The sequence below is a fragment of the Myotis lucifugus genome, unplaced genomic scaffold, assembly GCF_000147115.1.
Source record: "Myotis lucifugus unplaced genomic scaffold, Myoluc2.0 scaffold_11, whole genome shotgun sequence".
NCBI lineage: Eukaryota > Metazoa > Chordata > Mammalia > Chiroptera > Vespertilionidae > Myotis > Myotis lucifugus.
Window position 1 is genome coordinate 11,857,411 of NW_005871059.1, and position 24,106 is coordinate 11,881,516.

At 38.2% G+C, this 24,106-nt stretch overlaps 1 protein-coding gene and 1 non-coding gene across 3 annotated transcripts in view; one reads left to right on the plus strand and one right to left on the minus strand.

Moving 5' to 3' along the window:
- Positions 1-24,106, minus strand: part of PEX7 (peroxisomal biogenesis factor 7) — a 62,250-nt gene that overhangs the window by 12,439 nt on the left and 25,705 nt on the right. The window contains exons 8-9 of one of the 2 annotated variants that reach the window (XM_006084427.3): positions 23,672-23,727; positions 2,173-2,272 (exon numbers count right to left, since the gene is read on the minus strand). In XM_006084427.3, the coding sequence (XP_006084489.1) occupies positions 2,173-2,272; positions 23,672-23,727 (156 nt within the window). The remainder of the gene's footprint in view (positions 1-2,172; positions 2,273-23,671; positions 23,728-24,106) is intronic. The other variant, XM_006084428.3, reaches the window with a different exon arrangement.
- LOC111825044 lies at positions 18,779-18,928 on the plus strand. Its single transcript, XR_002828153.1, has one exon. It is a non-coding gene; the product is annotated as a U12 minor spliceosomal RNA (small nuclear RNA).

Sequence of the window (24,106 nt, forward strand, 5' to 3'; positions counted from 1 at the left end):
GGTCCAAAACAGAATATAAATAAAATGGAGGGGGAAAAAAGGAAACATTGAAACAAACATAACATTTAGTCAATAATCTAAACACTCCATTTTTTAAAACATGACAAGTCAACAAATATATTTCCTTAAATTGTAATGTTGAATAAGCTACCATAAATAAGGAAGAAATACTTTCTTTCATTTTCAAATACTATCCATGCTCCCTGCCACTGCAGCGTCTGTAACATACTGTTACCTTTGCCTGTTAGGATCTTTCTTCCTTTTGTCTCTTCATACAGTTAATGCCTACTCATCAGATCTCAGGTGACCCTCACTTCCTTACACATTTCTTAAGTCAGTCAAATGTCTATCCTGATTATGAACTCCTGAGGAACAATGTACTTCTTTCATAGGGTTGTTAAAACTCTCATTTACATTCATTTCTTGAGATTATCTGATATAACAGTGGATTAAATGCTCTATGAAGGCAGGGCCCACATTTATTTTCATTCTCTACTGAGTCCCCAGTGCCTGGCACAAGGTCTGGCATATGAAAATGTCTGTGGGAAGAATACATAAATGAGAAGGAGTGGTCTTATTTCTTAGGTCCCTTCTAATCCCCAAATTCTGTCCCACTATGAATTAACTCAGTGGAGATTTCTAGCACAGTTGAACTGTACATTATGCCAGTGAACCTGCAGGTTATGTACAGCTTGTAGACCCTGCTTTTCCACTCTTATTTCTCTCAATAGCAATTATTTCCTTAGTACAACTGAAATTTGGTTGTTGAACAGGAAGAGATGGGTGACAGTCACCAGATTTACACAAAATATAGGACCTTGTAATACATTCTCTTATTTAAGAATACATAAAGTCTAATTAATAAATCCTCTGAAAAAAGTTGCTTTTAATAAGGCGGTCTATGTGGAGGATTTAGAAAACATTTGGCACCTCTCAGACAGGGGTGAGGAACTGCCAGGACCGAGGAAGTCGAGAAGGCATATGTGTTGCCTTGGGCCAGAGTCTGGGACTCATGGAACATAGGTTAACAGAAATATATGAGAGAGGAAAATATTTATTTAGGGTTCTTTGTTTAGTATGGTCATGTTTCAATATGTACAGCTTTTTTCTTAACCAGGAGAGCAAACAGGTATGAATATTTTATTAAAAATCATCTATAATAGATTTATGTCTCAGAAAAAAACTAGTTCATTGGAAACACATTGTATTTACATTAAAGGTAATGCCATTTGACCCAGCACTCTTTCAGTCTCTTCTCTTCTTAGTTGCTATGAAGTCATTTTACAACAATTATTTTAATGTTAATGAGACTATTAATGTTAATGAGACTATTCTAATATCTAATGAGAATATTTTAAGCTCAGAATTATGTCTTAATTCCTAAAATAATAAAAAAAACTGTATTCATTTAAATTTAAGAACACAGCAATGAGAAATGGGATTTGTTTTTGTCTAATTTCTAAAATTTGTCATAAAAAGATAATTTCTTAGTCATACTCTAGAATTTCTTACATATTATATTGTTTCATTGATATGTTAGTGTTTTCACACAGTCTGTTTTCAAGTGCCTTATCATTCAACATATTCTAGTGTTTCTGATATGGGTTTCCAAAACTGAAACAGCTTTTAAAAAAGCCCTAAATATTTAAACTCTCAAGTCTTAAGAAAATAAAACGTGGGAATTTTAAAGTTTATTGATTAAAAGAGTAGCTATTCTCCCTTACTTTGTCCCCCATCGGAAGCCTCTCTTTTAACGTAGTTTCTGATGACAGTCCCGAGAGGGAAGTGACTTGCCCATCATCTCACTTGCTATGGGACAGCTGAAATGAGGACCACACACTCTCACTCCCACCAACCTCTGGGGACAATCCTTCCCCATTCCATACTTCTCTTGTCACCCTCTCCACAGGGAGCCTGCAACATGTAAGGCACAGGAAGGTTCCTTTCCTCTCAGAAAAGTCAGTCTTTCAAGAGGAGAGCGTCATGTCAAGTTCCTGGACACCTGTCTTTCCCCAGTGTTTCAAACGCTCCAGCTTTACAGCAAAAGATATCAGGATGATTAAGTAAATGTACTTTGCTCTTGCCTTAAGGCAGCAATTTTGTTCAGAAAAGCCACACATAGAGCTATTTGTGAACTGTATGGGAAGAAAAAAACTCAGGAGATCGCATTACCTGAGTAGGGCTCTGAAGACTTAAATCTAAACCACAGGTAAACTCTGTATGATGGTCCACTATTTCAAGAAGAGGGTCAGGCTTTGAAAAGTTCCAGAATCTGTGAATATAAACAAAAAAAGTAATTTAAGTACTGAAACTACCAAAAAATTTACCTAAGAAAAATAGATATTTAACATAGCAAAGATTTTATCAGAATAGGCCCAACCAATTAATAAATGCAGAGCTCCATTGCTGACCCACATTAAAAAATCAAATAAAGAAAAAAATGCACTCCATTCTATTATATAACAAACTAGAGGCCCAGTGCACAAAAATTTGTGCACTGGGGGGGGGGGTCCCCCTCACCCCAGCCTGTGCCCTCTCGCAGTCTGGGACCCCTTGAGGGATGTCCACCTGCTGGCTTAGGCCCATTCCCCCAGGAAGCTGGCAGTCAGACATCCCTCTGGCAGCTCAGGAGCCTCGGGGGATATCCACTTGCCAGCGGGGACCAGGCCTAAGCTGCAATTGGACATCCTTAGTGCTGCTGAGGAGGCGGGAGAGGCTCCCACCATCACTGCTGTGCTGGCAGCTGTTAGCCTGGCTTGTGGCTGTGCAGAGCTCCCCCTGTGGGAGCGCACTGACCACCAGGGGGAAGCTCCTGCATTGAATTGAGTGTCTGCCCCCTGGTGGTCAGTGTGTGTCATAGTGACCAGTCATTCCCAGTCGTTCTGCTGTTAGCGTCAATTTGCATATTACCCTTTTATTATATGCCTGGTGCATGGGTGGGGGCTGGCTGGTTTGCCCTGAAGGGGGTCCCAGATCAGGGTGGGGGTCCCGCTGGGGTACCTGGCCAGCCTGGGTGAGGGGCTGATGGCTGTTCGCAGGCTGGCCAAGCCCCCAAGCAGAGACCCTCACCCCATGAGGTGTGGCCAGCCTGGGTGAGGGGATGATGGCTGTTTGCAGGCTGGCCACAGCCCCTTCAGGGTGGGGGTCCCTGCTGGGGTGCCTGGCCAGCCTGGGTGAGGGGCTGAGGGCTGTTTTCAGGCTAGCCACACCCCCTTCAGGGTGGGGAGGTCCTGCTGGGGTGTGCCTGGCCAGTCTGGGTGAGGGGCTGATGGCTTTTTGCAGGCGGGCCACAGACCCTAAGGGTGGGGTCTCCTGGGGTGCCTGGACAGCCTGGGTGAGGGGATGATGGCTGTTTGCAGGCTGGCCAAATCCCCTTCAGGATGGGGATCCCCTGGGTGCCTGGCCAGCCTGGGTGAGGGGCTGATGGCTGTTTGCAGGCTGGCCAAGCCCCCCAGCAGGACCCTCACCCCATGAGGGTGTGGCCAGTCTGGGTGAAGGGCTGATGGCTGTTTGCAGGCTGGCCAAGCCCCCCAGCGGGACCCTCACCCCATGAGAGTGTGGCCATTCTGGGTGAAGGGCTGATGGCTGTTTGCAGGCTGGTCATGGCCCCCAGCCACCCAAGCTCCCAGTGGAGGCTGACTGGAAGCAGGTATCTGGGATTTATTTATCTTCTATAATTGAAACTTTGTTGCCTTTAGCAGAGGCCACAGCCGGCCAGGGCAGGCGGGAAGCTTGGCTTCCTCCATCGCTGGGGCAACCAAGCCTCCTGCTTGCTCCAGCTCCGTGGCTGCCGGCTGCCATCTTGGTTGGGTTAATTTGCATATAGTCGCTCTACTGGCTGGTGGGCGTGGCTTAAGGTGTAGCAAAGGTTTGGTCAATTTGCATGTTTGTCTTTTATTAGTGTAGATGGGATTAGTAATCAATCTATCCTGTAAACGATGATTATATTCCCATTAGTATACCCTGTAGGGTGAAACTTCACAAGTTTTAGTTAATTTTTTTTTATATTGCACATGGACATTTGAGATGAGAAACATCAGGCTTTTTTTTTTTTAGCAATTTCTAAAAGCATTCACTGCTGTAAAATAAGAATATTGGAATAGATGCACTCTAACATTTTGCAATTTTAAATACTATTTCATTTCTGACATGAAAAGATCTTAGGTTTAATTAACATTTCAATAGCAATTCAAATTCTTAAAAAAGAATCTGTTCTCTTATAAAAATATCTCTGTAATTCTAAAACTACTTTTTCTTTTTTCTGAAGCACAGCCCTTCTTATAGATTCCATGTCAATGTAATTTCTCAAGTCAAGAAAAACGGAAATGTGTTTTCCTGGGCCAATTTTAAGTATTCTATTTATCCTCTATAGACAGGGAGTGGTAATATTTACCATGATATATCTGATTTCTACTGTTCAGAGAAGAGTCTAGCCCTATTTTCAATACACAAAATAGCACTTTATTTGTAAAGCTTTATTTGCTCATCCTCTTTCTTATTCTAAATACACCATAAAAAATGGCACATTCAGAATCATAGAGTCATACTCCAGTTCAGCCTCTCTAATGATGCACAACATAGAACACGTTGAAGGCTTAGCAGATCTCTTTGTAAGAGAGTAAATACACAAAACCAGCAGTCAGTTTGTTTAACCTGGCGGTATTGTTTTCCTAATAAACACAGAGTTGGTCTTATTATGTCTGAAAAGGATTGTTGCTATGGATAATCTACTGTGTGGTACCAGAGAAACAATGAATAAATAGCTCATTTATCAGATTACTGAAATCTGCAAAATATTTAAGGAGAGTGACTTTACTTTTGAAAATCTGCCCATTCAAACAAATGAGGGAGCAAGCTAAGCTGCAGTCCTTCTCAGAAATCATAATAATGGTCTCTACTGTCTTTGCATATTTGTTCCTTTGGGTCTAGAGACAGTGAATTTTACTGCAATCTAATTTTCTAGCTCTTGATAATGTTTATATAAGCAAAAGTAAATATGTAATTGTATAATTTCATTTCTAAAATATGGTTATATACTGATTTGCAATATCTAAAACAATAATCAAATGATTTTGTATATACCCACTATAATCCAAAAAGTATTCAAAAGTTTTAAAAATATGTATTTAATATGGAAAAAAAACTGAGTTAAAGGAAAAGTAAGGGTGGGAGAGTAAATTCAAATCTGTAATATTTATAAACAAAATTATATTCCATAAAGTTGTGTATGATTGGCAGGGGAGATGCTAAGCTTTCCAGTAGCCAAAGGAAAAAGGGAGACACAAGAGATCCCTCAATTTATGATGTCTACAACCAAATTGCTCTTGGAACTCAGAAGGAAATTCACCCTTGGGAGTCCATGGAGCAGAAATGCAATGCTTATGTAATGAACTCCCTGAACATTTCTTAGGGAAACACAGAGATGCTGTTTCATGGGCTGCTACTCATGAGTCACCCCAAAGAGCAGTTTGGTGGAATCATTCTATGGGGAGGTCAATTAAATCCAGGTAATCAGCTCTCTGACTTCATTTGGGATTTAGATTTTATTTCAGTAAAATTGGTAGGATAAATGCTCTTTAGACAAATCATAAAAACTGGTTTCCTTCTGAACTATTTAAGGACTAGAGGCCCGGTGCACGCAATTTGTGCACGGGAAGGGGGCCCTCACTCTCTCGCAATCCAGGACCCCTCAAGGGATGTCCATCTGCCAGTTTAGGCTGCACTGAGGACAAGACAGGTGAGCCTTATGAAAATTAGGATGCTTAATAAGGGCACATGTGTGAAGCCATCCAATTTTAGCTTGAAAGTGTGGTAAGAGAAGTTGCACATACAGGAGGGCAGAGAGTAGATTTAAAAACTCAATTTAAATTTGTCTAATATGTAGCTTCCTGGGCAGTCAAGGCTACAATTCCACATTATAGTCACACCCATCATAATTTTAACCTGGGAAAAACTATCAATACTTATTTATTTGCATTTTGCAAAGAACTCATCAAATAAAATACATGCTAAATATGAGCATAACCAATGGACACAGACTGGGACGGGGGGAAGGAGGGCATGTGCTGGGTGGTGGGGACGGCTGGGGAGAGGTCAATGGGGGAAAAAGGAGACTTATGTAACACTTTTAACAATAAAGAATTAAAAAAAAAAAACAAGACCTATATGGGCTGTCTACAAGAGACCCACCTCAGAGGGAAAGACACACAGAGACTAAAAGTAAAGGAATGGAAAAAGATATTTCATGCAAATGGAAATGAAAAAGAAAAGCTGGGGCAGCAATACTTACATCAGACAAAATAGATTTTAAGAAGTATAGAGTTTCAGGTTTAGAAGATGAGAAAAGTTCTAGAGATGAAGAGTGGTGATGGTTGCAAAAAAATGTAAATGTTCTTAATGATAGTGAACTGTACACTTAAAAATTGGTTAAAATTGTAAAGTTCATGTTATGTATATTTTTCTACAACTAAAAAAAGCTAAATTAAAAAACAAAAACAACATGCTAAAACTCTAAGGATACTATTTGGTGAAGGGAAAGTTAATTTAGTGAATGATATACAAGCACGATTGTTTATTACACCATTTCACAGCTCTGACAAATTATGTAATACACAATGTATAGGTATATATGTGGTGCAAACATTATGAGAGGTTCATTTCCAGCAGAATGGCTGACTAGGAACCTAGGCCAATATTCTTCCTGAAAACAATTAAATTTGCTAGATAAACTGTGAAAACAAACAACTACCACAAAACTTCATAAAAGCATCAGTGAGGAACACTCAAGTAAAAACTAGAATGATGTCTGAAACCCAGAGCAGTAAATGGAACAATAAAGGCAGCTTTTGCCCTAAGAGAATTTGCTAAATATGGAGAATCTAAGCTTCTATAGTTTTAACCTCAAGGAGATCAGGAGCCAGTAAAATAAGAAAAAATCAATATTTATATTTATTTATAATTTTAATATATTTTTCAGTAAACTGAAATATCTAATCAAAAGTATCAAGTCAAATACAGTAAATTGCACAAGTTCAATAGTTGAGAAAATCAAAAGTTAATGTCTATAAACTTTATTTTTAAATCACAAAAGACATAATAACAAAAGAAATAAAATAAATGTATTTATTTTACATTTATTCATTTCCACTCTTTAAATGGCAACCATGGTCAACAGTTTGATGTGTATAGTTCAAGATTTTTCTATGTGTCATCATTCAATTCTACCAGGAAGGGGTGAGCTGTAAGGAGGAAGTAGCAGGAAGAAAGTGAGCATTTCACCAGGTTTTCTCACGTTTGCAAATAGGGAATTGGCAAGGTCTCTCTTCTCAATCTTTTTCTGGACTCAAGGGTCCCATAAATTCTACATATCTGAGGGCCTTCGTGTGCCTATCATACAAGTAAAATGAGCTCCTTTTTATCATTAAGAAGTCAGGCTACATATATCATTAAGCAGTCAAATAAGGCACATCATTTTTAAATGATGGTTTTTTGGTACAGCATATATACTACTTGGTGCCTTTTTGTCTCTTTGCTGATGAAATCACTGACTATTTAAGCTCTATCATGGGAAGTAAATACACTGGACAGGCTTCCAATGATTAAAAATATTACAGAACTGTAGGAACATTTTTCATTTAAATTGGAGAGGTAGAGAGAAAAATTCATCATAGTACAATGTCTTGGTTAAATCCCTTTTTGCCTTCTGACTCACAGTTCTTCAGCAAAGCAAGTATGTAGCACTGTGTTAAATAAAGCATCAAAACGATTTCAAAAATGAAGCTAAAATCACTTTTTTACTTTACCCAAATGCAATTTGAAATCTCTATACAAACACTTTTAAAATTTAGTCAGTACATGAATTCAGTAGGTTTAATATTTTTCAGTTTCTTTTCCTGTTCACAAACTACATGTTAGTAATTCTTCATGAGTCTTTCCTAACTATAAAAGTTGGGGAAAAGTTTTGGCTACTTTGCAATGCCTTACATGTACCTTAACTTTAGTTGTGTTTTTAAAATTTTTAAGCGAATTGCAATCTTATAATTATCTCTATTTGCATTGCTTGGCTATGTAGCATTCTCTAGTGGTGAGCAAAAAATGTCACAACTGCTTGTTTTCTCCTCATTTAATTATTCATTCATACAACAATTTATGAGTGCTAAAATGTGCCTGGTACTGTGCTAATAAGCACCAAAAGCAAGAGACACGTGGTCACAGTCCTCCTGCAGTTCCTAATTCCATGAGATAATGGACATTAAAAAACAAAACAAAACAAAAAACATAACAAAAATACAAATGTAACTACAATTGACAGCTGCCCCCCAAAACAACGCAGGATGATGTAAGAATGTTGTCCTGAAGTGACACTGAACTGAAGGCTGAGTTCACCAGGTAGAGGGCAAAGATGGCAGCTTATCCCTTGTCGGCAAGGAGCCTGATGGTTTGTGACTGAGAGGCCCATTGGACTGGGGCAAGAGAAGAGGAGAGTGTTACACAAGGCAAACAGGACCAGATCACAGAGGTCTTGTAGACCATGTGAAGAACTAGGAATTTTTCTCTTAAGTGTAAACACACACACACCAGTGAGAGTTTTAAGCAGAAGGTTTATACACTCCATTTTGCCTTCTTAAAAATTTTTAGAAATAAACTACATTTTTATTTTAGAACTAGAGGCCCAGTGCACAAAATTCATACACTGGGAGAGGGGGAGGGTCCCTCAGCCCAGCCTGCACCCTCTCAGTCTGGGACTGCTCGCTCCTTCTGCTGCTGAGGAGGTGGGAGAGGCTCCCGCCACGACCGCTATGCTTGCCAGCTGTGAGCCTGGCTTCTGACTGAGTGACGCTCCCCCTGTGGGAATGCACTGACCACCAGGGGGCAGCTCCTGCATTGAGTGTCTGCCCCCTGATGGTCAGTGCGCATCATATCGACCAGTTGATCTGATCATTCCACCATAAAGGTTGCTTAGGCTTTTATTATATAGATAGTTTCAAATTTGCAGAAGAACTGTGAAGATAGTATAGAGTGTTCCCTTACAGCAGTGGTTCCCAACCTGTGGGTCGTGACCCCTTTGGCGGTCGAACGACCCTTTCACAGGGGTCGCCTAAGACCATCCTGCATATCAGATATTTACATTACGATTCATAACAGTAGCAACATTACAGTTATGAAGTAGCAACGAAAATAACTTTATTGTTGGGTCACAACATTAGGAACTGTATTTAAAAGGCCAGAAGGTTGAGAACCACTGCCTTACAGTATGACCACATGTAGTATAGTCAGCTTTGACTTTTAAAAGTCTCTCTGGCCACTGAGAAGAATGGATTTGAGGGCTCAAGAGTGGATATGTGGCTACCAGTGGTCTAAAAAGAGATGATAGCAGCTTGGATGTTAGGTGGCACAGTGATGATAAGGAAAGGTTGTGGATGGATTAGAGATATATTTAAGCAGAAAAATTAATAGGACAAAAGAAATCAAAATGATTAATGAAACAGAAGATACCAAGAATGATGCATTTGTTTATTTACTATTTAAATTATTTATTCATCTATCTATTTTCCTCTAAAAGTCACTAAGTTCCTACACTCAGGGACAGTATTCTATTCTTTGTATTTCTTGCATGTATAAAAGTATCTGACACATGGATAGTCCAAGAATGTTTCATGAATGAATAAAAAATAAATAAGCATATTATGGATAAGATAAATAAATAATGAAGGCCAACCTCACAAGTAAGATAACTTTTAAATCACCTATAGACCTGGTTCCCAAATGATGTACCAAGGCTCATTATATCAGATATTCAGAAAAGACACATTCCTCAGGTTTGCTGAGAAATTTTTTCCTAAAAAATTCTGATTAAGTAGATCAGTATGAAATCCAGAAACCTCTTCCCAAGAAATGCTGATAGGCTTGGAAACACCATGGAAAGCAGTGGTTCTCACCCTTATATCAACACCAGAGGCCTGGTGCACAAAATTTGTGCACTTGGGAGGAGTCCCTCAGCCCAGCCTGTACCCTCTTGCAGTCCGGAAGCCCTCAGTGGCTGTCCGACTGCCGGCTTAGGCCCATTCCCCGCCCCCCAGGGAGTAGGCCTAAGCTGGCAGTCAGACATCCTTAGTGCTGCTGCTGGGTGGGAGAGGCTTCTGGCTGAGTGGCGCTCCCCCTGTGGGAGCGCACTGACCACCAGGGGGCAGCTTCTGTGTTGAGCGTCTGCCCCCTAGTGGTCAGTGCACATCATAGCAACTGGTTGTTCTGCCGTTTGGTCAATTAGCATATTAGCCTTTTATTATATAGGATACATACAGATTAGATAAATTCCCATTAGAAACAATAGTGATTTCAGGAAGAAGGGGAGGGGAGAGAAAAAGGCAGTGATTCTCAACCTTGACAGTATTTTAAAAAATACTGATGTGTGAATGCTCCCCGAGAAATTTTAATTGGCCTGGAGTACATCATGGGAATTGAAAGGTGCAAACATTCTCTGGATGAAGGTAATACGCAGCCAAGGTTGGGAAGCTCTGACCTGGGTAGTAGGCAATACCTGTTTATTGAGAATCACTGATCTAAACATCAGTTTTCAAACCTAAGTTTGCATCGGAATCACCTGAATAGCTTGCTGAGCATGAATACAGACATATGCAGTGTGACTGGAGAACTTATTTTAGAAACAAGTCCCCAGGTGATGCTCACATTGCTGGTCCTAGGGCCAAACTTTCAGAACCACTGATCCAGACAGTTGTTACTGGTTAGAATTATCACTTCATTGTGACTCTAACCACTAATGAAGGCAAAACTTTGAGAAGGGACAAATACATTAGAAGCAAAAGACAGGCAAATAGTTTCACAGGAAAAGTAACACTATTATTTCATATAATTTAACTTAGCAGACTAGGATAAAAAGCTGCTGAACAAATAAGTATTAGTGTTAGCTCCAGCTTCCCAATAATGAAGAACAAAGATGATCCAAAACTAGGTTCTCACATTACCCAATCCATCCTCAGCAAGAAAGACTTTGACAGTGTGCATCGTCTTCCCCATTATCTTATACTAGAGGCTCGATGCACAAAAATTCATGCAAGAGTAGGCCTTCCTTCCCCCGGCTGCTGGCACCAGCTTCCCTCCGGCACCCAGGACCCAGGCTTCACTCCTCTGGCCGCCGGCAGGCAACCGGGACCCAGGATGCTTCCCTCCTCCAGCTGCCCACAGGCACCTGGGACCTGGGCTGGCTTCCCTCCGGCCCCGGGTTCATCAGGAAGGACACCCAGAATGACATCCGGAAGACATCCAGTCTAATTAGCATATTACCCTTTTATTATTATAGATTGCTTTGGAAAAGCATAAAAAATTTTCAAGGTAAGATAAAGAGGGTATACAGTAGTCCACACCTATCAGTAGTTTAAGTAACCCACAGCCAATTGTGATCATATAATATTAAATGGAAAATTCCAGAAATAAACAATTCATGTTTTTAATTGTACATCCTTCTGAGTAGCGTGATGATATCTCATACTTTCTTCCGTCTGTCCCACTCAGGATGTAAATCATCCCTTTGTCCAGTGTATCCACACAGTTTATGCTCCCCATCCATTAGTCATTTAGTAGCCCTCTAGGTTATCAGATCCACTGTTGCTGTATGGCAGTTACTTGTATTCAAGTAACCTTCATTTTACTTAATAATGGCCCCAAAGTGCAAGAGTAGTGATGCTGGCAATTCGGATATGCCAAAAAAAGTCATAAAGTGCTTTATTTAAGTAAAAAGATATGTATGCATAAGAAACAACGTAAGTTATATATACGATAGGATTCAGTACTAGCCAAGGTTTCAGGCATCCACTAGGGGTCTTGGAATGTATCCCCAATGGTTAAGGGGGGGACTACTGTAATCATTCTCATTTCAAAGATGAGGATAATTACTCAAGGAAATTAAGCAATCCATGGTGACATAGCAAATAAATGGCAGCCCTAAAGCACAGACTCTACTGGCATCATGTCCAGTACTTTTACTACTGAAAGATGCTGCCGTTCACTTTTTTCTCTAGATCTGGGCCATGATAGTGAATCTGGAATATAGACGGCAGGATCTGGGATTCTTTAGGAAGCTTTGATTAACAACCTGAAAGTTCAAATGGACCTGGACCAAGTTAGGCTTCCCCCTGACTCCTCAAACTACATAGAAAATCCCATAAGCCAAAGTCCATGCCAAGATCCCATTAGTGTGCCAACTTACATTCAAAACCAACACCCTAAGGAAATTATGAGTAGAATAAATACGTACTCCTGTAGCAAGGAGTTCAGAAATTATCCCTTCTCTGTTCTATTTTTTTTATATATGCACTTACTATATCCTCTCATCTACTTTGCTGTCTCCTCCTAACTTAGGTATCACTCAAGTGACTGGCTCTTTTTGTAACCTCAGAGATTTCTATCCTTTAAAAGTGAATTCCCTCTGAGTATATCATGGGCTTATTACTTTATCATCTGTATTGCTTTCGGAGGAGATTAAAAATAGAAATTGTAAACAAGCAAAATTTTGTAAAGGGCTAAACTTTCATTTATTAACTCAAAAATATTTAGTGAATGTTAATGCTCATTTATTTACATGATTGGGTTGGAAAGGTGCTTGTGTTTTGGTTTTGGAACTGGTAATAACAAAGTTTAAAATAGAAAAACACTAATTGCCTGAATATATGATTAATTTTGAAGAATTACTGAACAATTTTCAAAGATGACTTTTAGAACACTCAATAGCAAATATCCAGAAACCATACCATATTTATAAACTTTCAAGGTTAAATATAATAAAATTCTAAACTTAAGCTTATCCAGCAAAATGAATTATTCATATTTCAATTAAAATTTTAATTAGATCAGTACTGGGGAGGGTCTGACTCCACTTCATCACAATAAACATTAAGTCCAGGAACCATGTACCACAAAGCCTAGAGTACCTTTGACAAATTAAAGAAAACCATTAGCTGATGGAAGGCTTGTTCTGGGGCGTTTATGGCTGTGATCCACAAGGATGCAGGATGGCTTTCTGAAGAATGACACATCTCAACAAAAACAGATGAAGGGAAAATAACTCCCATAGAGTTTGTTTACTGCTTACTGGCACAAATGAAGAACCATGGAATTTTTTTCCCAATAAATATGTGACAATAAACAATATGGTAAGAACTTCACTCATGCAATAGTATCATGATCTCAGGCATGAGAATAGTCTATGTGCATCTGAACTGTAACTGGCACCAGAACGTGGCTACCTAGAGCAAAGATCATTTCACAAAGTTCAGAGGATAATGTGATCAGATGAGGTTTAAGTTCCACACCTAAATGTAGAAGAACGTTAAACTTACAGCAGCAACCTGCCTGTGCTTTGGTCTTGATGAGCAATGTTACCATGAAATATTTAATGTTCTCATCTCTGCAGCTGAGCATTTATGAATAAAACCACTCAGGGTATCAGGTTGTGAAATGTCAGCACAGCGCACAAGGACCTCTTATTTTACAACTCTCTCCTCATTGGAAGATGGATACAGTGGTGGGGAGAAGAAGACAGACATCAACTAAGGTGAAGAAAGAAAAACAGACACAGAGCAGAATACACAAGTCTGTTTACTTTCTGGTGATTGGACGTGAAAGCTTGGGGAGAAAAAAAGATTAGTCTGTAGAAAGAAGATGAAAGTTCCTGGTGAAGCAGGAACTCAGGGTAAAGCAGTTCCAGTACCTTGCCTAGGCCCTGCTGCACCACTGCCCTGGAGCAAAGGAAGCCCAGAGCCTAAGAAACAGTTTCCATTTTTTATTTAAGCTAGCTCAAGATGGTTTCTGTTTCACACGGGAGTGTACACAGGTGTGCTCACACCTGTCCTAAAATATATAATGAAGAAAGATAAGGGACTCTGCTGAATTTTATTTAAGATGAAAACAGATTAATAACCATGATTTTATTCTCTGTATGGTTTATTCCATTAGGTCAAATCTTGAAGAATTCAATATCAGAATATTTATTTAGTGTTGCCACACTCTAGGTTGGAGTTTCAGGACAGGCCTACAGGATTAATTATTTATCCCTGAATTCTTAGGGGACAAAGTAAATTACTAACAACTGACAGGTAATACCCAGTTGATCAAAATAAATGGGCTCACTATGTTTGTAAATAACTAGGAGAGGGAAACACTGAGGTTCTACTCAAGTATCTTCTTAAAAACCACCCTTGAACAGATCTGCGTCCACTAATTCTACAGGCTTGTAACAAAGAACAGCAGCTTCGAGCCATGTTCCCTCGATCTTTCACCTCAGAGGCAATCACTTTAAATTCTTTTAGCCGTTTCTTCTGATTTTTTACTCTGCATTTTGGAATAATATGCTCAGAGAATTCACTGATTATGTTCATTTTCAGATATTATCTTTTTACTTCCTACTATGGAAGATGAGGCAAAGAAATATCTACATTAGGAAATATATACAACAAAACCCACAGTTGTCTTATTGAAACTGCACAGAGAATTTTTTTAAAAATTATAATGCAAATTAACTGACAAACTCCATAAATTTTCTGTTGGGACTAATCAGCACAATTCAAAGTTCAAAGCAGTGACTTACATGGCATTAACCTCAGGCTTAACATTCCTCATGTGCTTGCATTAGGGTGTGAATTAGACACAGATTTGGTTTGATTCTTAAAGAACACTGTTAATACTAAATAATTCTGAAAACATTCTGCAATTATAAATCAAGGTACTTAAAATCAAATGTCTTACAAGAAGAAAATAAAAGTCTTACAAGTTTCTTTCTAATTAATGCATGTTGTTTCATTTTATAGGAAATTATTTTCATTTTTCACCTGGCATTTAACTTGCAAAATTACGTTTCACTTCATCAAAAGATCTTCCAGGATTGCAATAATCATCACAAGAATTTTCCAATTTAAACAAGTCAAATGGAAAAACTCTTTTGGAACATATAAAAAAAAAACCCAACATAATAAACTCAGGAGTTACTGCTTCATACATACAAATATCTTAAACATTAGTTATATGAAGCTCATAGAGATTTATCAGTAAATCACATATTACAATTAGTTGTGGAAAAATAATATCTATCTGTAACTTTAGTTAACAATCAGGATATCAATACAATGGTTACAAATTTATTAAATACTAAAATATTGCAATCTAGTCAATACTGATTTAAATAATAGAACAGCAAGTTTTCTCCGTGAAAAATACCATTTTCTTATCCCAACAGGACTTTCCACTTTAATTCAGTTTTAGTGATGACTACTTTAAATACATAGTGAAAACCATATTAAAATATAATTATTTGCAGGCTTTTAAAAAATAAATATTATTATTCATTTCAGAGAGGAAGGGAGAGGGAGAGAGAGAAATACCAATGATGAGAGAGAATCCTTGATCAGCTGCCTCCTGCATGCCCACACTGAGAATTGAGCCTGCAACCCTGGCATGTGCTCTGACGGGGAATTGAACCATGACCTCCTGGTTCATAGGTCGATGCTCAACCATTGAGTCATGTCGGCTGGGCCATTTGCAGGCTTTTACAGTCAGTGACCAAAGAGTATCAACATTTTTTATATAATTTAAATTCACTCACATTAATAAACAAAATGTATTTATAAACAAATGTATTTGGTATATCCATGTCCCAGATGCTAGGGACAAATCAATAAAACAGACAAGTCCTACCCTGTAATCAGGCAATGTGTTTTATTAAATACATTCAGTACAAAAATATCCTTATAAGAATTAAACAAATATGTGAATGCATATATTCTCATTCTTAAAAAGAAAACTAAGACAACTACATTAAAATGCTTTCCTATTATCAGTGGTGAAGTCTAGTGAACCTCTGTCAAAAAGCAAAAACTGTGATGCGTTACAAAGACATTTATATCTAAGATATCGGAAAGATACGGAATATTAAATCACTCTTTGATCATTTAAAAATTCACAGTTCCTGCAAATAGTATCATATCATTAGCCACATAATTTCTGGTGATTTGATAAACAAATGTAAAGGAATTACAACAACTATCTTAAACATGAGGTAAAATGATCATTTGAAGCTGCATATGAGCTCACCTTCAGCCACATTTCTTATCTATTTACTTTGACTGACCTTTTTTTGTGGGTAAGGGGGACTAGGTAAAGTTGAAATGAAAGGTTTGAGACAGAGTACATATTCAGCTATACTATCTGTTTACTCTGCCTGACCTTTTTTATGGGGAAGGGGAAGAAGGAGAATTATCTGCTCCTGAGAATCTCTATGCTAATAAACATAAGGATCAAAAAAGTCCATCAACCATACCAAAGTTAAGACACTTACTATATAAAGGCAAATCCCACGAGAGTAAATGTGACAAAGATAAAAGGTATTTCTGTATCTGCTGCTTTTTAAGAGTCTATGTTTACTACAATCCAATTAAAGGCCACTTTCCTGTTAATGCAATATAATAAAGCTATTTATCTTATATTACAATTAAACAGTATATTAAATGTCACATTTATTAGAAGGTATTAGTAAGAAATGTTTTAAGTATCTTATTTTACAGCTGACTTTCTCAAATGTTTCTATTTTGAAAATGACTAACCAACAGAAAAATTCAAAGAATAATACGATGAACACCCATATACTCTACATCTAGATTTACCAACTGTTAAAACTTTGGCATATTTCCTTTATTTTTCTCTCTCTACACATACACACATAAAATAATATTTTTTATTATTCAAAATAAATTGCAAACACCATCAAGAGTATGTATGTATAGTAATATGGTACTAAGTATAAAATTTGAGGAACATATATGTGAATGAAAAAAGGAAGGAAACTTGAGTGCTTGAAATGGCCAGGCACTATGTGAACAGCCTTGCATATAATGATTTCTAAACCTCATAACAATATGTTTTATGAGTGAGGAAACAACAGCTCAGGGAGATTTAGTGACTTCATAAGAGATTAAATATAACAATAGCTAGTAATGGTATATCCAAGATCTTAAACTATACCTCTTTTTCTATTACATTGTGCTATCTTCCTCAGAAATAATTTCTAACAAATATGTAGATAAAATATAATAGTTTAGAAGAAAATATAGGTTGAATTGAAGTGGAAATGGTCACATGGTTATAGATTTGAATAAAAAGATATATTCAACTTTGCATAGTACATCTGCTGTTCTGGTTCATGCTGCACTATATTCACAAGGTACGCTTCCCCCACCTCACCTTGACAGGGCAATAAGAACTCCCATTCACAAAGCTCCTTAGTAGCTTTAAGCACATAATTATATTCTTATAATTATGCCAGGTAAGGCATAAATAATGGCTATCTTAACTCTCCCTATGGTACTTATGTTTTAAATTAGGAAACATACTATTAATATTCTCATTTAAAATATCTGTTACTACAGGCCTGGGTGCATGAATTCGTACACCAGTGGGGTCTCTCAGATCAGGCTGAAGCTGCCATCCCCGGAGGGGTCCCAGATTGCAAGAGGGTGCAGGCCAGGCTGAGGGACCCCACTGGTGCACAATCGGGGCCGGGGAGGGACGCAGGAGGGCTCCAGGGAGTGTCCAGCCCATCTCGCTTAGTCCCGATTGGCTGGACTCCAGCAACCTACCAGTCGGAGCGTCTGCCCCCTGGTGGTCAGTGCACATCATAGTGAGCGGTTCAGTGGCCTTAGCATATCATTAGCATATAAGGCTTTGATTGGTTGAACAGATGACCGGATACTTAGCATATTGGGCTTTTATTATATAGAATTTCTTTGAGCACTAATTATGTGCCAAGAGCATTTCCAGATACTTTCATTTAATCCTCTGAACATCTCCAAAAGATAGGTAGCATTTCCTGTATTGTATGACTAGCAAATGGAGGAGCCAGCCTTTCACCTCAAATCTGACTGACTCAAAGATCCATATGCTCACCCCACCACACAGTGGATTTCTAACCCATAGAACTTTCCTGTATGCCTCCAGTAGCAAGGCATGGGGAAGGACAGGGCTAATTCTAGATAACCTCCTATCTCTACTTTGTACTTCTCTCTCACCTCCTTGTTAATTTGGAATTTTATTAAATTATACTTTGAGTTAATGTTTAGAAAAAGCTATTCTATTGTAACTTGCACTTAAATATTTCTTTTGAATGAAATAGTTACCGAGTCTTGGTCCTAGATTATCTAATCTCCCTCCCAAAACCTTAAGGTTATATAATTTCAAGTTAAATTATATTGCTTTCTTTTTCAGGAATATATCCCATATATAACTTGGGAATCAAATATAATGTTTTAATAATTTAGTTATATAATTCACTTAACAACAGATATGGTATGTATTTACTATGGTAATATTGTACGTACTTAGGAATCTGACTTTTGAGAGGAACAATAACCCAAACAGAGAGCCCAAAAATATAGGGAAGTGTGTACATGTGATAAATAGCTATTTTTAAGTCTTAAATTTTATTAAGTAAGCAGATTAAGACTTGTACACAGAAAAGCATAATAACATGATAGCTAGAATTGAAGAAGTATAGGGAAAAGATAAAAAGTGAAAGAGCCTGGCCGGTGTGGCTCAGTGGATTGAGTGTTGTCCTGTGCATTAAGAGTTCACTGGTTGATTCCTGGTCAGGGCACATGCCTAGGTTGCAGGCTCGATACCCAGTAGGGGGCGTGCAGGATTCAGCTGATTAATGTTTCTTTCTCATCAATATTTCTATCTCCCTCTCTCTCGGAAAAAGATGAATAAAAACATATATATATGGCCTTAAACTTATGAGTAAGGAAAATAATGATTCGGGGTGATGCCCGAATTCTCACTGCTAATGTGAGATGAATTTTTGAGTGGGTAAAGGTTGCCCCTAAGGTGACCCGCCTACTTTGCAAAATGCCTGGGAGTTTCAATCTGCCCGAAAACAAAAAACAAAAAAACAAACAAACAAAAATATATTTTTTTAAGTGAAAGAAAAAAACAGTAAAGTAAACTTTCTGGGGACCACAGTTCCTTAGGATAGTCCTGTATTAAACAGAACATTTCAATAGCGGATAAAATGCCAGCTGTGGTCAGAGGAAGTTACAGTTCTGTTAAGGAAGATTTAAGGTGGTGTTGTTAAATTATAACTCAATTAAAGAAGATAAAAAAAAAGTATATGTGAAATCCCACACATCAGTAATCTACTTAAAATTCTGGTTATACCTTTCCAAACATTTTTCAATAAATGTTTATACATATGTGTATGTTTATACATGTGTACAAGTGTGTATTATCCTATCCCATATAATAAAAGCCTAATATGCTAAGTGTCCAGTCATCCGTTCAACCAATCAAAACATAATATGCTAATGATATGCTAAGGCCGCTCAACCGCTCACTATGACGTGCATTGACCACCAGGGGGCAGAGAGTCAACCGGTCAACCAGTCGCTATGACGTGCACTGACCACCAGGGGGCAGATGTTCCGACCGGTAGGTTAGCTTGCTGCTGGGGTCTGGCTGATTGGGACTGAGCAAGATGAGCCAGACACGCCCTGGAGGCCTCCCACAGTCCCTCCCCAGCTGGCCAACCTCCCGCATCCCTTCCCAGCCCCGATCATGCACCGGTGGGGTCCCTCAGCCTGGCCTGTGCCCTCTCGCAATCCGGGACCCTTCAGGGGATGTCAGAGAGCCAGTTTCGGCCTGAACCCACAGACGAGGCCAAGAGACTCCACTAGTGCACGAATTCGTGCACCAGGCCTCTAGTATAGATATAATATATATATTATAATTCCAAAATGTTTTAAAACCCATCCTATATAATAAAAGGCTAATATGCAAATGGTCATCACGCCCTCACACGTAACGACCGATCAGCAGGAGGCTGCATTCGCAGCAGGCGCAAGCAGGTGGGTGGGGCTGCGTGCGCGGTGAGGCGTGTGTAGGTGGGTGGGGGTGCGTGTGCGACCAGTCACCAGGAGATGCCTGGAGCACCTCTTGGTCCCCACCCCCCCTCCCCCCCCCTCTCCCCCCCCCCGGGTTTTGCGGGTGGCGGCAGCAGCTCCCTCCTGCCTCCCTCCCGCGGAAGTTGCGCAACTCCTTGCTGGCTTCCCCGGGTTGCGCCGCTCCCGCCGGCTCCCACGGAAGCAGTGGGCGGCCTACTGAGCACAATTTCACATGCTGGGCCACTAGTATTAAGATAAAAATTATGGCATATAAACTTTTATGCATCCATCATTGTCAAGAGTCACTTATGTGGAATACTTCAATTCTGAAATGATTATAGAGATTAGAGGCAATATTTTGTTATTATTAACTTAGTCTCTATGGAGAACATCCTTACATAATAGTGAAAAACAGAAATACATAAAGTCCCTAGGATTAAAGAAGTTTCCAAGTATCAAGTAACATAATAAGCCTTAGACATAGAAGATCTAAGTGCAGGTCTAGCTCTATTCCTTGCCAGCTATGTGACATCGGCCAGCCCTCCTACCTCACTGAGTCAACTGTCTTCTAGATAAAGTAAGCACCCCCACAACAGTGTGTGTGGATTAAAAGAAATATTTTATGTGAAAATACTTTGTAAACTAGACACGGCTAATCAAAAATAAGAATTTAAATAACAGATATAATGTAGAAGAATTTTAAGTATAATAAAGACTTGTCTTCTCTTAGACCAGCGGTTCTCAACCTGTGGGTCGTGACCCCTTTGGCAGTTGAACGACCCTTTCACAAGGGTCGCCTAAGACCATCCTGCATATCAGATATTTACATTACGATTCATAACAGTAGCAACATGACAGTTATGAAGTAGCAATGAAAATAATTTTATGGTTGGGTCACAACATGAGGAACTGTATTTAAAGGGCCAGAAGGTTGAGAACCACTGCACTAAACTCATCTCCTTTTCGTTTATTCACTCTTACAGACTGAATTATCAGTAAGTTAATGACTTTTGAATCCACATTTATAGCCCTTTCCTCCAGTAAATGATCTAGCTTCACAGTTTCAATCTGGAAACACTTGGGGTGGATGGAAAACAACTGATAATTTTTCTTCTTTTCTGCCACGTTGCCGTTATTTAACTCCCATGCTAAAAATTCTATAATAACTCTTTAGTATTTTATATATACTATTTTAAAAAAACAAAACCTGGTTATGGTATCATTTTAATTGAGAGCTGGAAGCCTCAGTGTGATTATGTTTCCTGGTTTGTCTCCCTGCTTTTATTATATCAGTCAAAAAAAAAAAGTTAAAGCATGTAATTTCTCTCAAGGCATTGTAATTTATTCTATTAGAAGTACAATCTACACAAAGTTATATAGCTTCTCCCATATAAAATACTGACTCAGAAGGAGAGAGGAATTCTGGGTAGTTGAGGCAATCAGGTTATGTAAATCTAAAATTCTTCGTGTATCCTCACAAAAACCAATACAGAACAACAAAAAGAACAATTAATACTACACAAAACTCAGATCTTCAACACATCCAAACTTCTAATCACAGGTAAAAAGAAAAAGACAAACAGAATACCAATGAGCTATCTCCCATGTTCCAGCTGCAAGCCTCTTCGGACAGTGAGGGCAGTTTAGGGAAAACAAAACTGAACAGGGAAGACAGAAGCAGAGACATACGGTCTTCATTTATTAAAAAATTTAAAAAATCCTATCAAAATAAAATGGATACAATAATTCAGACAATTCACCTGACAAACGATTCACTCCAAGAAAACAGACAGCAAAGTAGAAGAAAACTAGAATATAACATCCTAAACTGAATTAAACATCTTTAAACAACCATTTGGAGACATCAAAAAAAGAAAAAAGCCTTGATCAATGTAGTGTAAGAGTAGATTTCATTTCTGTCCCTGCTTCAAAATACAGGGCTCCTAAAACCCTTGGAATTTCCTGAATGACAGAAGAGTATTTTGTTATTCATGAGGAGCCTCCTTTGAGCACACCAGAGTTTTTGCTAATGAGGTAATTTAGGATGGGGCCCCTATATAACCTCTGGAAGGGGCTGGTCACCAGAAAGACCAAGGGATTAGACTTTCAACCCCACCCACTAACCTCCAGGGAAGGAAGTGGGGGCTGAAAATTAAGCTCTATAAAAACTCTTGAACAATAAGATCTGATGAGCTTCAAGACTGAACACAACCACAAGCTGGGAGAGTGGTTCACCCCAGTTTTTGCACTTGGGACCTTCACGAACTCTCCCTATATACCTCTTCATCTGTCTATCTTTATCCTTTATAATATTTTAAAAATAAACTGGTAAAAGCCATTCTAAAAAATTACCAAGTCCGAGGAGGGGTCATGGGGATCTCCAATTTATAGTTGGTAGGTTAGAAGTACATGTGACAACCTGAACTTCTGATTGACATAAAAAATGGGGCAGTCTTGTGGAACTGAGCCCTTAATCTATAGGATCTGATGTTATCTCAGAACTAGGGTAAATTTATAGGATACCTAGTTGGTGTCTGCTGAGAACTGAAGAATTGCTTGGTGGGAGAAAACCCCACACACATTTGGTCTCAAGAATACTGACAGTAGAGGAGAAAAATAGTTTTTCCCTTATAATCAGGAATTGCAAAAACAAAGAAAAGAAGTGGGCAAAACCAGAAAGAAGTGAAATAGAGCTGAATAAACACAAGAAAGAGAGGGGGAAAGGCAAAATTATATCAGAAATGAAGACAAAATTACATAGTCCCCAAAGAATACATTTACATAACATAATAACGGCTCTGAAAACAGCAGAAAAACAACCAACAGAATGAAAATGAGATTTTTTTAAAATTAAAAAGTAAAAAGCATCAGAGAGAAAGCATTTGATATAGAAGACTGCGAAAAGAGATTCAATTTATGTTGAGAGCCTCTGTAAATGATAAACCATTGTCCCAGAACTAATATATCAAATTATAATCCAAAAAAAACTTTTGGAAATAAAAGAAGACCTGAAGCTACATTATTTAAAGAACCCACTGAACTCTTTAACCTGCAGCAAGCAAATGGAACTGAAAAAAGATCAAATAACTCACGAGGACAAGACCATTAACTGCCATCAAAATTCTCAAAAACAACATAAAACAAGACCAAAATGAGGGAGCATTTTCAAAAAGCTGCAGGAAAGAAATGTAAATTTAGTTTATGTTCAGTTAAGCTATCCTTTAAGTATCGAGGACATAGAGAAACAGTTTTAAACATACAAGGGCTCCTAATCATCAGCCCTTCTTGAGGAATCTACTAGAAGAAAAATTCACCAAACCAAGAGATGATGGGGAAATTTCAGCAAAAAAATTGGTGATGAATACTTAATATATTTAGTTACATATCTAAAAGCAAAACAAAGGTAGAAATAAGAGTAAAAGAATAATATATAATATGAAGGTGCTATATGTTATATATTGCATGTTGTGACAAAGTATAAATAAAACAACTCAAAATTTGATGGAGAAAGGAGAGTGGAAAATAAGGAAAGTAGAGTAAATGCCTTGGTTATATATGCAATCAATAGAAGTTAAAGTAAATACCATTAAAAACTCACAAACCAGTGGCAAATTTTCAAATGCGCCCAGCTCACATTTTTTTATATTAGTAAGATAAATACATTATCTTCCTAAAAATTGCAATGATGCAACTGCTATTAGGTATTTCACAATGAAACTTATCCAAAACTACTGTACCTTACAGTAAAGTCATAGGAACAAGAGGCCAGCACAGAAGAATGAAATGGTGAAAACTATAAAACAAAACATTTTATTGGTTAGCTGTAATTATAACATGCTTAATAAGTTAAAATCTAGTCAGGGCTGTCACTAAAAATTATGCTTTTCTGAACCTTATATGCTTTAATTCAAGGCAAAAATATTTTAGCCTTTTATGTACATTATCATCTACAGGAAAAACACTTAACTTTAAAATAGTATCTTTTACATAAGTAATAACATACTTTAATAAGCTGCCCTTTGCATGACATTTCTTTATTGTCTTTCTCACCAGTACTTTAATAGTTACATACACATAATAACCAGATTTGCCAACTTTCTAGTTTGCAAAATACTTTCACTACATTACCCTATTTCATTCTCAGAAGCACTGTGGACAAAAATTGAAAATAT